A 13,916-nucleotide genomic window follows, 5' to 3' on the forward strand; every position below is an offset into this window, starting at 1 on the left:
CTATCCCTCTAGAATAGAACTGATAAACTGTGGCATATTTATATAATAGAATATTATACAACAACAAAAACAAATAATCTAGAGCTACAACATGGATGAATCTTACAAACAGTATATTGAGCAAAATAAGCAAAATATGAAATAATATATTCAGCATGATTTAATTTACATGAAGTTCAAAACCAGGCAAAATTAAATCATTATTTTAAGACACATACTGGGTGGTAAAATTGCAAAGAAAAGCAAGAAAGAAATTATCATAAAAGTCAGAATAATGTTATCTTTGAGGAGGAGAGAGGGTTGTGATCAATAGGGACCACGTGGCAAAGGGCTTCTGGGGTGTCAGAAATGTTCTATTTCTTGACTTGGGTGGCAGTTACACGGATGTTCATTACGTACCTATTTGCTATTTCATATATTTATAACCTATGTAATTTTCTGTATTTGTGTCATATTTCACAATTTTAAAAGAGTTGAAAAAAGAATGTTTTGATGCTCCTAGCACATATATGCCAGACAAAGCTTTTCCACGAAGACAGTTCAAGGAGGACTTCAGTATGTCTCCTGAGACAGGACAGTGATTTTAAGAAGCCACTTTCTCCCATTCTGTATCTCAGATAATCAACTTACCCAGTGGTGACAGCATATTTGATGTGGTTGCTTGTGGTATAGATAAATACCCCACTCTCATCCCAGGCCCCACTCTTGACACGAATGTTCTCATGAATGTTACATAGAGCCTCCAGTTTGCGGTTACAGATCACAATGGCTGTAAGAGGCAAAGGACATGAGTGCTCTGCTGGACAGGGTGAGTGAAGTAGACTGGCAGGGATGGGGAGGGAGGGACTGGTCTCTAAATCAGGGTGGACATAATGAAGACTTACCATGTTTGGCCAGTAGTGCTACATGGGACATGTCTGCTGACCAGATAACATATTTCACCTTGGAAATCTTCACAGATGCCAGAGTCCTGGGATAGAGAGAGAAGGGCAAATGTGAGTGGACCTGATTCCCTTATTCCAGGTTATGACCTACCTCCTTTTCATCTCCAAATTAATGTAAACCGAAATTTCTTAAAATAATACCAAATAAACATTTTCTGTATTACAGTTCAGTGACTTAAACATTTGGCTCACATTGTATACTTCCCTCTTCCTCAACTCCCTGCCCCTCATTTCCATGTATTATTAGGGACTTGTGTATGTCTGTTTTCACCAATGGACTATAAGCTCCTTTAAGTACAGGAACTATGTTATTCATTTCTGTGTCCCTATTATTCTAAGTCCCAAGAGCATTCTTTGTTCAGATAAATGCTCTGAAAACAAATAAGTCCCTTGTTGTAATGCTGGTGTGTATGTACAGGATGGAGAGTAATCACAGAGGAAAAAAAGTGGTTAGAAAGAGTCTTGGAGTTACAGCACAAGAAGTGGCTAAGCCACAGGTCAAACTCACTTGGGGGAAGAAAAGCTCCCACTAAAGATTTCCACTCTCCCCCACTATATGCCTGTCTGCTTAGGGGCATCTGACATGTTACCGCTTCTGCTGTACGTCAAAGAGCGTGATGGATTCTGCATCTCGAAGCAGGAGGTTGCCTGTGCCAGCGTAAAAAATCTCATCACAGTTGGGCACCTGTACCTTTTTGGTGATCTCATTCTTCAGATTCTTGATCAGAAGCTGAAATGAGTATAAAAGGTGGGGTTAAGAGGAATACATGTAAGATGATGTCAGCTGACAACATCCCTCAGCAATTATTCCTTAGCTTCAATAAACAAAGTATTTTTGTTTTCTGTCTGTCCAGGTCAATCACCACTCTACGTAGACCACTCCAACTAAGATCCTCTCCAAGGGTCTTGATAGCTTTTTTTTTTTTCAATTGGAATATCCTGAGAAGTCCAACTAAAATCTGAATTCCTCAATCAACCAGAGAGAGAATACAGCACTTCTGAGGCTTAAATTTTTGTTAAATATTTTCTTGAGAGAGCTTTGCTTAACTTTTTTAGGACCCATTACCTTTTAAGTACCATCAGAGGCAGTAGGATAAGGAAGAGGATCTACTCCTTATCTAGCTCACCTATTTCATTTTTTTGGTGGGGGACGGGGTGGGGGCTTGCCACGTGGCTTGCAGGATCTTAGTTCCCAGGCCAGGGATCGAACCCGGGCCCCAGCAGTGAAAGCGCCAAGTCCCAACCACTGGACTGTCAGGGACTTCCCAGCTCACCTATTTCAAATTTGATGTTTTTCGGCTCCTGTGTTATCAAGAGTGACTTTAGCTTGGTTCTTAAGCCCAGAGCCACAGCGATCATCCACCCAATCAAATCAATTTTAAGGCCTTTTTTTCCCAAGGGGTTTGGGGTAGAGCTAAGGAGAAAGCAGCCAATACACGAGGACCACAGCTGCCCGGGGGAGAGTAAGGGGAAAAAAAATGCTCTTTATTCTGCAATACACAGGCCACTGCCACCACACTGTCCAAATTAATTTCCCTTTTTAGTCTTAACTCACCGAATGCATCCGATCTAGGACAGCAAACCGATTGCGAGCAACCCAAACAGCTGTCAGGCCTGAGGATCGTTTCCCTTCAGGAGCTGAGAGGAACAAAACCAAAGGGCAGGAGCATGTAGTAAGCTACTGGCAGGTGACAGAGTCAGGTGCCATGAAGCTGCCAGTCTTGCTGGCTGCCATGTTGGCTTTGCCAGTTCAGCTGCTTCCTAACTTATTCAGCCATGACCTGAGGCTATTGTCAGTGACTTTTCCCCACCAGTCCCCTCCAAACTCCAACCTCCACCCCTGCCAAGCCTCTTTTCTCTAGGCCAAGTGACTGCATTTCAGCCAACACCATATACTGGCAGAAGGACCACCCCCATCTTGGGAGACAGCACATTCCATCAAGCTAACGAGCAGGGAGGGCCTCGCTGGCCAAGCTGCAGCACAAAGCAAGCAGCCTGTGAGTGTCTTGGACCTCCTATCTCAACAAGCTGGAGTAGAGACAGAGCCCCCTCTCCAGGACGCAGCTGCTCTGCTGCTTTTAACATGCAAATGCAGACCTCCTAGTAGAGTAGGGTGGGGCAGAGCGCTCCTAACTAAATCCCCGCAGCGCTATGCTAGGCAGTATTTAGCACCAAGCTGATGCTCCATAAACGTCAATCAATCACTCAACAAAGTTACAACGTGTTTCTTAGTTCCCAAACACTTCACTGGCTGATTAGAATTCCGAATGGGCACTCCACACTCTGGGAAACTTCAAAGGAGATACACAGAAGGATGCGCGGAAATATTTTTTTATCCATTAGTATCAGCAGGAAACTGGACAATACGTGCTGGCCAGCCTTGCCAGGCCACCCCCTGACAACCAGGGGTGTCAGGCAATTTACAAAATTAATTATTATCACAACCAACACTCCCATTTTCCAGGGGCTGAAGAACCACACTATTCAAGCCTTTGCTCTTTCTCTTCCTCTGTGTTGTACCTTTATTCCTTTAATAATTATTATCTCCCTCAAAAACTGGAGAAGGTAAAATAAAAGTGGTTATAAGACAAAACCAAAATATTTTAGACTCTATTAATTGTAAACAGATGGGAAAAAGAAGCAAGGGGATGGGTAAGCAGGACCAAATAAAAAAAATTGGTCAGAAATGGCTTGACTGATTAATTTATAGGGGAGACTTTGATTTATGGATATCAAAGACCTATAGGTTTTCTCTCTTCTCACCATGACCACGCTTATAGGAGAGTGATGATATTAGCAGCAATAATGACACAGTGGCACCCACAACAGGACAGAGTTAGCAAAATATTTCTCAGAATCTGCTGATTCGGTCTAAAATATCATGAAAGTATGGTACTAAGAGTGGGGACCTGAGGAACAAACCTCTGACCTACAAACCAACTAGAGGAAGTACACTAAAAGGAGCATAAGTGAGACTCAAATCTATTCTGAGAATGTTTTGTCAGCAAGTTCTAGCAGAAAGGACTAAAAAGGGATGTTGGTGATGGAAGAGGCAGGCAGGCAGGGGTCTCAGCTGGATCCGGGATCCCTGGTGGGGGGAGGGGCTGTTAACAGCCTCGTCTTTCTGACATGCAAAAGGAAGCAAATCGGATCTGGATATGGATGGGAGAGCATAAATCCCTAGTCCCAGGATGAGACACTGCAAGATTGGAACCACGTTTTTAAATAAATGAAACTACCAGGGTGAAAGTCACATCAGCTGACAATAAACTAGGATAACATGCTGTGCTGAAAGAGAAAATGGAGAGTTTCTAATAACCAAATTATAAAATATATATATCTAGCTGGAGTAATAAAATGGAGGAGGAACATGAATATTTCACATCACGGTTGCCTCTGATGCAATTGTCAGCAGCACCTGCCAACAGACATGAGTGATGTGGCCATGGCCTGGGGACGGAATGTGAAAAACTTGAAGAGGAGTGATGACTTGGGTGAGGAGAGCTAGGAGCAGAGTCGGGTATACAAAGTGAATGCCTACCATCAGGATTCTGGGAGTCGGCATCCTTGGGGATGGTGTACAAGTCATAGGTACTATTCTCTAAATTACTGGCTCTCTGTAGAGGAAAGGGAGGAATTGTTAGTAAGAGCACAGAAGATACCAGTTTACTCTGACATAGAAAACAGCACCATTATACAGACAGCAACCTGAAACTATACTTTTCACACCTTTCACTCAGAAGGCATTTGAACGTTTCTACAGCTAAAAATTATAGGGCTCGCTGCCAAAGAATTCAGCATTCATGTCACCTTATTTTTCTTTTATCTTCCAAAGATGTAGATATCTTTTGAATGAAAGCAAGGACTGCTCTCTACTCCACAAATTAACAGACTAAGACCCCAATATTCCAGTGCCCCACCTGAGTATATTCATCAACTTAAAAGTCTGTTTGAAGGTAAAAAAAAGACATCAAAGAAAAAACATTAAAGGAAAGTGCCAGGAGGAAAATATGGGACTGTTAGATATTGAAGAAGAACTGGGATCAGACACCAGAAGTCATATCGGGAAAGACAGGTTTTCATTCTTCTGACTTGGCAATGAAGGCACTAAAATTAGAATGTCATTTCTTTCTTTTTTTTTTAAATTGTATGGCAAGAAATAAGGAGGGCTACTTGATGACCCCAAAGGTAACACCACTGAAAGGAACTCCTCTCAAAATCAGCTCTACAATTTTCACCCAAATGGAGGGAATCAAGATAAGCATCTCCTTTGAATAGGATATAGTCCCAAACATTCTTTCAAATTACTTTCAGTGATTTGGGTATTTCATCCCGATGCTCCATTAAGTTTAGAAGTTGTTAGCCTTATGAAAGATGTAAGTACACAAACCCTTAACATGTTTATGACAGCTGAAGCCTACCTGGTTTGAGCCTCTGTTTACTGTTTCAGCTCTCTCAAAATGACCATTAAATAGCTTCTAAGAAGCCATTAGAGATCCTCTAAGGGCATGAGAAAGAGAGTTTTGGGAAATGAGGAGATCCTAGGAGGTTTACTTACTGTACACAGTAGGACTGCATTTTCTGCTGGATTGTACGACATGTTGAACACTGGGAACTTGGAACCACTAGAGATATATATACAAAAAACAGAGACATTAGTAAAAAGACATAATGACAATAGGAAAAAAGGAATTACTACTACACGTCCTACTTACCTCATCTTTACAGATATACTTATCATTTTTCCGTAATAAAAATAAATGAATGTTGCATCTATTTCTTCCTTCCTTTAAGGCTTAGGGACTCCCCTATTTCAGCTTTGAGCACAGAGTTTTAAAAAAGCACACCTAGTACAAGTCTACTTATTCAACAGAAGGTATAGTTAGCACTCACTGTAGTGAGTGGGATTGATTCTTCTTGGGTACAAATTCCTACACATAATTGCAGTGGATACCACAGAGTAACATGATGTGATTTGTCTCTGGCTAGTTTCTCCTGTCCCTTGGAGTGATAACATAAACCCATTTTTTTATTGTAGTAACGCTGGAGGGTGGTTATCAAACCCTTATGCCAAAGCCTGCCACCATGAATGTTTCAGCATGCTGATACATCTGGCTTTCCAAGAGGATAGTTCCTTTTGCCAGGCACCCTAGATATTATCATATCTTCCGAGTTAAGAGTTTCCAGAGACATATATTCTGGTTTAGAGCTGCATGCATTTTGCTGAAAAGCAAAGGGAGAGGTATAGAAAAGAAATGCTAAATAAAGGCAAAGAGGCCTGTCACCAAGCTGGGCTACTCTCAACCAGGAAACTTTCCCTGGTTTTCAAGACACCTGGCAAACTTGGCAGTATAATTTCCTTTCCACAGCGTCTCTAGCATTGTCAACAGGGAAGCCCCCATTGGCCTCATGGCCACCACCATGGTCCTGGGGATTCTACCTGTGACAGGAGATGAGATCCAAAACGTTGCTAAAAGAACAGACTCCAGTTTGTGAGTATTGTTTCATGGTAACAGATGAGACAGTTTGGAGGGAAGAAACAAGTCTGATTTACCTCCGCAACTGCATCACAGCTACATCTTTGGAGCTGTTGAAATCCAACTGACGTAAGAATCGGTCCTTGACATAATGAAGCATATTGCCATGAACAGCATAGGCTGGCCGTTCCCGTTCCAGTTTAAATACAATCATGCCACCATCATGGCCTGGGCCACAGGGAAAAAGGAGGAAAGAATTAGCTGTAGGCAAGAAAGAAAACTGGAAACAGGAGATAAACAAAGATGACGACTGTATATGAATGCTAAAAACAAAGTTAAGACACCTAAATGCATTCTTTATTTGCCTAAATTCTCACAATTCTTGGAATCTTTATTCAAGTAAACACCTGTAAATCCTTTACCAATACTCACTCTATCATACTGCCACGTTAGACAAACCCTCCTCTGTGTTCTCCTAACTGTTTTGTACAAACCTCCGTCACAGCACGTACCATTCTGCACTGTAATTGTTTAGGTATATCATCCCCAGTATACACTGAGCTCCCGGAAAACAGAAATTACAATAATTTCCATCCTTCCCCAGTCACTATCAAATAACAAACATAAAAAGTAAGTGCTGAAAAAATGGATGCTAGTTTAAAAAGACTTTCTGGTTCTGTTTTTTAAAAATGTTTTGCTTTTCCCTACTAACATTATCCATCACTCAGAAAAACCTTCAATCTTTGTCCTCCTAGTATACACTCCACACATAAATCAGATCATGTCACTTCCCCACCCAACACCTTCCAATGGCTTTCCATTCTTTCAGAATAAAGTCTTAAATTCTAATAGCCTACAAGGCAATGCCCAATCTGGCTTGGTCTTACCTCCTATTATTTAGCCCCTTACTGTGCTCCAACTGGCCACTTTGATGCTCCTCAAACATGTTAAACATTTCTCATATCACGGTCTTTGCATTTGCTGTTCCCACTGTCAATGTATTTATCATTCCCCTTCACTTTCCTGAACACCCAGTATAAAGCAGCAGTCCCCACATTCGTCCCTCTCTACCCACTTACTTTTGCTTAACTTTCCTTTAAAGCAGTTTTCACCATACATTGTTTTATATATTTATTGTTTTATGGGTCTACCTCCCTTCACTACAAATAAAAGTTCCATGGCCTCAGGTGTAGCGCTTTCCCGGGACTGCCCCACGCCCACTCCAGCCCCAGGCACTCCACCAAGAGACCACACTCCCCAGGGACTATGCCTGCCCAGATGCACTCCAGCCCCAGCAAGCCTGTCAAAGCTGCCAGGTGCAAACAATCTACACAGGAAAGTTTTCACCCAAGGCCACTCCTTGAAAAGACCAGGAGAGGTAGCTGTTTTGCTTAAATTCATAGAAACAAAAACCAAAAGTCAAACAAAAGGGAGACAGAGAAATATGTTCCAAAAGAAACAACAAAATAAACCCCCAGAAAAAACCCCTAATGAAACAGAGATAAGTAATTTATCTGATAAAGAGTTCAAAGAAACTGTCATAAGGATGCTCACCAAACTTGGGAGAAGAATGGAAGAATTCAGTGAGAACTTCAACAAAGACTTAGAAAATATAAGAAAGAACCAATCAAAAGTGAAGAATACAAAAATAGAAAAAATACGCTAGAGGGAATCAACATCAGATTAGATGATATGGAAGAACGGATGAGCAATCTGTAAGACAGAATAGTGGAAATCACCCAATCATAACAGCAAAAAGAAAGAATTTTTTTTTAAATGAGAGTTAAGGGACTTCTGGGATGACATCAAGCATACTAACTTTCACATTATAGGATTCCCAAAGGAGAAGAGAGAAAGGGACAGAAACCTTATTTGAATAAATAATGGCTGAAAACTTTCCTAACCTCAGGAAGGAAGTAGATATCCAGGTCCAAGAAGCACAGAGATTCCCAAATAAGATGAACCCAAAGAGATCCTCACCATGACATATTATAATTAAAATGGCAAGAGTTAAAGATAAGGAGAGAATCCTAACACATTATTGGCCAGGGGATTTTTGCAGAAACTGATGCCTGTGGCCAGCGATTTGTTATATAAGTGAATACTGAAACACCCGCATTTGAGTATAACTATTTTTTTTTTCTAAGTATTTCTTTTTATTTATTTATTTATTTATTTATTTATTTATTTATTTATTTATTTTTGGCTGTGTTGGGTCTTCGGTTCGTGCGAGGGCTTTCTCCAGTTGCGGCAAGCGGGGGCCACTCTTCATCGCGGTGTGGGGACCGCTCTTCATCGCGGTGCGCGGGCCTTTCTCTATCGCGGCCCCTCCCGTTGCGGGGCACAGGCTCCAGACGCGCAGGCTCAGCAATTGTGGCTCACAGGCCCAGCTGCTCCGTGGCATGTGGGATCTTCCCAGACCAGGGCTCGAACCCGTGTCCCCTGCATTAGCAGGCAGATTCTCAACCACTGTGCCACCAGGGAAGCCCGAGTATAACTATTAACAACTGTTTTTGCACTTAATGTATTTCTTTGAAACTTTGTACATGTCTAACTAAAGCATTCTAATATTTCATTAGAGTGTGATAGGCAGTACAGCAGGCACCTCTGTGCAAGGGAACAGAACATCTATTATAAATATATCGTGTTTCACTGTGCTTTCCCCTGGAAGAGCAGACTCTACACTTTCTGGCGGCATTTTTTTTTTTTAATTTTATTTATTTTTGGCTGCATTGGGTCTTCGTTGCTGCACACGGGCTTTCTCTAGTTGCGGCAAGTGGGGGCTACTCTTTGTTGCAGTGCGCAGGCTTCTCATTGAGGTGGCTTCTCGTTGCAGAGCACAGGCTCTAGGTGCTTGGGCTTCAGTAGTTGTGGCACGCAGGCTCAGTAGTTGTGGCTTGAGGGCTCTAGAGCGCAGGCTCAGTAGTTGTGGCGCACGGGCTTAGTTGCTCTGCATGTGGGATCTTCCCGGACCAGGGCTCAAACCCGTGTCCCCTGCACTGGCAGGCAGATTCTTAACCACTGCGCCACCAGGGAAGCCCCGTGGCTTTTTTTTTTAGTCCTGTGGGTATTATTTCCTCTAGAACATGTTCTTTTATTTTACCTGATAGTCGACAAGGTGGATCTTTGTGGGGGGCTCTTTTAGAAACACCACAAGAAGGACCAGGTGCGGGACTACCACCATACTCACCAGAATGGTCAATTACCCATTCTCTAGCTACTGCTAACAAAAATTGCTTGTAAGTCATTTTATTCTGTGCATTAAGGCTACAATAAATTTTAAACACATTGAATAAACTGCAATTACTCAAATAGAAACCCACTTTCTTATATCATTTTCGAGTTTTCCAGAGGATATTGCAGTTTGCCAGGTATTGACTGGATCAATCAACTCCTTTCATACATTTATTATACTCTAATATACAAGTGGGCTTAGTCATCTGATGGCCAGTCCTCCTGTCTTCTTTTCCTGTAGATGCTATGGAGGCATAATGAATAGTTGTCACCATGCAGACTAGCCTTTTGTCTTTCCATATAAGAAAAATCACTTTTCCCGTCCATAAGAATGTCATTTCTCCCCTCTGTAGATTTTTAGATTTCTCTTAATTGGTTTGGTAGACCATGATTCTCTCTTATAGTCCCACAAACTCTGGTTTTATTTTTCAACAATATTTCAGACGTGGACACACTGTTTTAATAATTGTCTTGGTAAATACAGTGCCATGAACCAAGATAAGGTTGTAGGACCAATAAAATTGTTTCTTGCAGTTTCTATCCTTCACCCATGTAAATCTCAAGGTTGCATATGTACCCAGTTTCACTTTCGTTAACCATCCTGACCAAACTTATTTTGTAAGTTTTCTGGGATTATAGGTTTTGAATCTGAGTCATCCTCTCCACTTTATCATTGCCTCATCAAGTGATAGCTCTTGTTTGGGTATATAGATCGATGGAAATTTTGGTAGAAAATAATCCAAAAGAGGTTTAACTTTTGAACCTCTCTGTCTGCAGGAAGTAGAGTTTCTGAGTTATTGTTGAAGTGAACAAACGTCATTATTTTTTCGAACCTTCTTCTCGTCATAATCTTTGGCAAGATAGGTGTTTCAAGTAAGGGATCAGTCGACCAATATTCTTTCCAGTATGACTTTCTTATTTGTCCCATCAAAATTATTAATCCATGGAAGCAACCTAAACGCCCATCGACAGACGAGTGGATAAAGAAGATGTGGTACATATACACAATGGAATATTACTCAGCCATAAAAAGGAACTAAATTGGGTCATTTGTAGAGATGTGGATGGACCTAGAGACTGTCATACAGAGTGAAGTAAGTCAGAAAGAGAAAAACAAATATCATATATTAACGCATATATGTGGAATCTAGAAAAATGGTACAGATGAACCAGTTTGCAAGGCAGAAATAGAGACACAGATGTAGAGAACAAACGTATGGACACCAAGAGGGGGAAAGTGGTGGGCGGGGGGGCGGTGGTAGGATGAATTGGGAGATTGGGATTGACATATATACACTAATATGTATAAAATAGATAACTAATAACCTACTGTATAAAAAAATAAAATAAAATAAAATTCAAAAAAAAATAAAGGAAGCTTCATACCTCTTAAAAAAATATATTAATCCAAGAAACTTCTTCATATCACTATTGGTTACATCAGTCCATTTTAAAGCCTTATCATACTTTTTATATGCTTTTTCATTCTGTTGGTGATACAAGTTTGTTTGAGAAGCAACCAACTCGAAAAAGTCATTACCAAAAATTAATTGTTATTTCACTAACACTTTGCAGGTTATTACATTCAATAGTTACACCTGACACACCTGTAAAGTCTTCTAATTTTTGTGAAATGTTGTCTGCAATCCACTCTTCTGCAGAAGCAAGGGAGCATTCTCCAGCACCATGAGTTTCATTTTCACTTTCCATATCAGAATCAATCACTAAGTTTTTTTGTCTTTTTGTTGGTCTAACATTTACATTGTCTGAATCAGAACTATATTCTGAAGAACTATCATCTTCTGAGACACTAGTATATATGTCACTTGGACAATCAGAGAAAGTATCTGCATAAAATTCACCGAAAAATTCTTCTTCACTCAAAATCTCGCGATGCATCATTTTTGAAAATTTTCTGGTAACAAACTTGTGTTTATAATATACACAAGGTTGGAACAAAAACCTAATGGAGCAAAATGCAAATGATAACGACATTCATAAGCTGTATAATGAACCCTTGATCAATTTTAAGCTCTAACAACTTTGTATGGTGATGTTAATTGTATCACTCTCTAAAAACGTATTGATACATCTCCAGTCAATAACATTCAGGTAACAAAAGATGTATTAATACATCTCTGGTCAATAATGTGTTAAAGGCAGCAAGAGAAAAACAACTAATCACATACAAGGAAAACCCCATAATACTCTCAGCTGATTTTTCAGCAGAAACTTTATAGGCCAGAAAGGAATGGCAGGATACATATAAAATGCTGAGCGGAAAAGACTTACCACTTAGCATCTATCCAGCAAGGTTATCATTCAGAACTGAAGGAGAAAGAGTTTCTCAGACAAGCAAAAACTAAGAGTTCACTACTAAACCAGCCTTACATGAAATGTCAAGGTCTCCTTCAAGCAGAAAAGAAAAGGCACCAACTAGAAATAAAAAAATATATGAGGGACTTCCCTGGTGGTGCAGTGGTTAAGAATCTGCCTGCCAATGCAGGCGACACGGGTTCGAGCCCTGGTCCAGGAAGATCCCACATGCTGCAGAGCAACTAAGCTCATGCGCCACAACTACTGAGCCCGTGCTCTAGAGCCAGCGAGCCACAACCACTGAGCCCATGTGCCACAACTACTGAAGCCTGCACACCTAGAGCCCATGCTCCACAACAAGAGAAGCCACTGAAATGAGCAGCCCACGTACCACAATGAAGAGTAGCCCCCGCTCACCGCAACTAGAGAAAGCCCATGTGCAGCAACGAAGACCCAACATAGCCAAAAATAAATTTAAAAAACATTTAAAAAGATAAAAAAAAAAAAGAAAATACATCAAAGGAAAAATCTCACTGATAAAAGCAAATACATAGTAAAGGCAGTGGATCAGCCACTTAAAAAGCTAGTATGAAAGTTAAAAGACCAGAGAACAGAGTTGACCCTTAAACAACATGGATCTTAACTGCACTGGTCCACTTACACACAGTTCTCTTTCACTAAATATGTACAATAATACTACACAGTCCACTGTTGGTTGAATCTGCAGATACGGAACCACAGGTACAGAGAGTCAACTGTAAACTTATACGCACATTTTAGACTGCACAGAGGGTCAATGTCCCTAACTTCCACGTTGTTAAAGGGTCAAGTGCAGTATAATCAACTATAATTACAAAAAATAGTTAAGGTATACACAAAATAAAGAGATATAAAATATGAAATAAAAAACATAAAATGGGGTACATGTAAAAATGTAGTGCTTTTAGAATGCCATTGAACTTAAGTGACTATCAGCTTAAAATAGACAAATATATATATACAGTTCAATATTTATGAAATTCATGGTAACCACAAACAAAAACTTACAATGGATAGACAACAAATAAAGAGAAACAAATCCAAATGTAACACTAAAGGAATCCATCAAACCACAAGGGAAGAAACCAAGAGAACAAGACAGGAACAGAGAAGAACTACAAAAACAACCAGAAAAAAATTAACAAAATGTCAAAAAGCACATACCTATCAATAATTACTTTAAAGGTAAATGGAATAAATGCACCAAGCAAAAGACTTACAGTGGCTGAATGGATTAAAAAAATGAGACCTATCTATATGCTGCCTACAAGAGACTCAAGTCAGATCTAAAGATACACATAGACTGAAAGTGAAGGGATGGAAAAAGATATTTCATGCAAATGTAAAAGAAAAGAAAGCTAGGACGTTACTCATATCAGACAAAATAGACTTTAAAACAAAGATCATATCAAAAGGCAAAGAAGGGCATTACATAATGATAAAGGGATCAATCCAACAAGAGAATATAACATTTGCAAACATTTATACAACCAACATAGGAGTACCTAAATATATAAAGCAAATATTAATAGAAATAAAGGGAGAAACTGACAATAACACAATAATACTAGGGGACATTACACCCTACTTACATCAATGGACAGATCATATCAACAAGGAAATACTGGCCTTAAACGACACATTAGACCAGATAGAATTAATAGATAGAGAACAGTCTATCCAAAAGTGGTAAAATACATTATTTTCAAGTGCATATTGAACATACTCCAGGACAGATCTCATGCTAGGCCACAAAACAAGGCTTGATAAATTTAAGACTGAAATAATTTCAAGTGCCTTTTTCACCAAAAAATATGAAACTAGAAATCAACTACAAGAAGAAAACTAGAAAAAACACAAACATGTGGAGACTAAACAACATGCTACTAAACAACAAATGAGTCAA

General features: G+C 40.0%; 1 protein-coding gene across 2 annotated transcripts in view; it reads right to left on the bottom strand.

The window, feature by feature from the left end:
• COPA (COPI coat complex subunit alpha) overlaps positions 1–13,916 on the bottom strand; it is a 51,191-nt gene that overhangs the window by 13,425 nt on the left and 23,850 nt on the right. Inside the window, exons 11-17 of one of the 2 annotated variants that reach the window (XM_007171764.2) lie at positions 6,499–6,649; positions 5,503–5,569; positions 4,486–4,561; positions 2,500–2,582; positions 1,535–1,674; positions 885–970; positions 631–769 (exon numbers count right to left, since the gene is read on the bottom strand). In XM_007171764.2, the coding sequence (XP_007171826.1) occupies positions 631–769; positions 885–970; positions 1,535–1,674; positions 2,500–2,582; positions 4,486–4,561; positions 5,503–5,569; positions 6,499–6,649 (742 nt within the window). Of the gene's footprint in view, positions 1–630; positions 797–884; positions 971–1,534; positions 1,675–2,499; positions 2,583–4,485; positions 4,562–5,502; positions 5,570–6,498; positions 6,650–13,916 lie in introns of both variants that reach the window. The other variant, XM_057538530.1, reaches the window with a different exon arrangement.

The sequence above is a fragment of the Balaenoptera acutorostrata genome, chromosome 1, assembly GCF_949987535.1.
Source record: "Balaenoptera acutorostrata chromosome 1, mBalAcu1.1, whole genome shotgun sequence".
Classification (NCBI taxonomy): Eukaryota; Metazoa; Chordata; class Mammalia; order Artiodactyla; family Balaenopteridae; genus Balaenoptera; species Balaenoptera acutorostrata.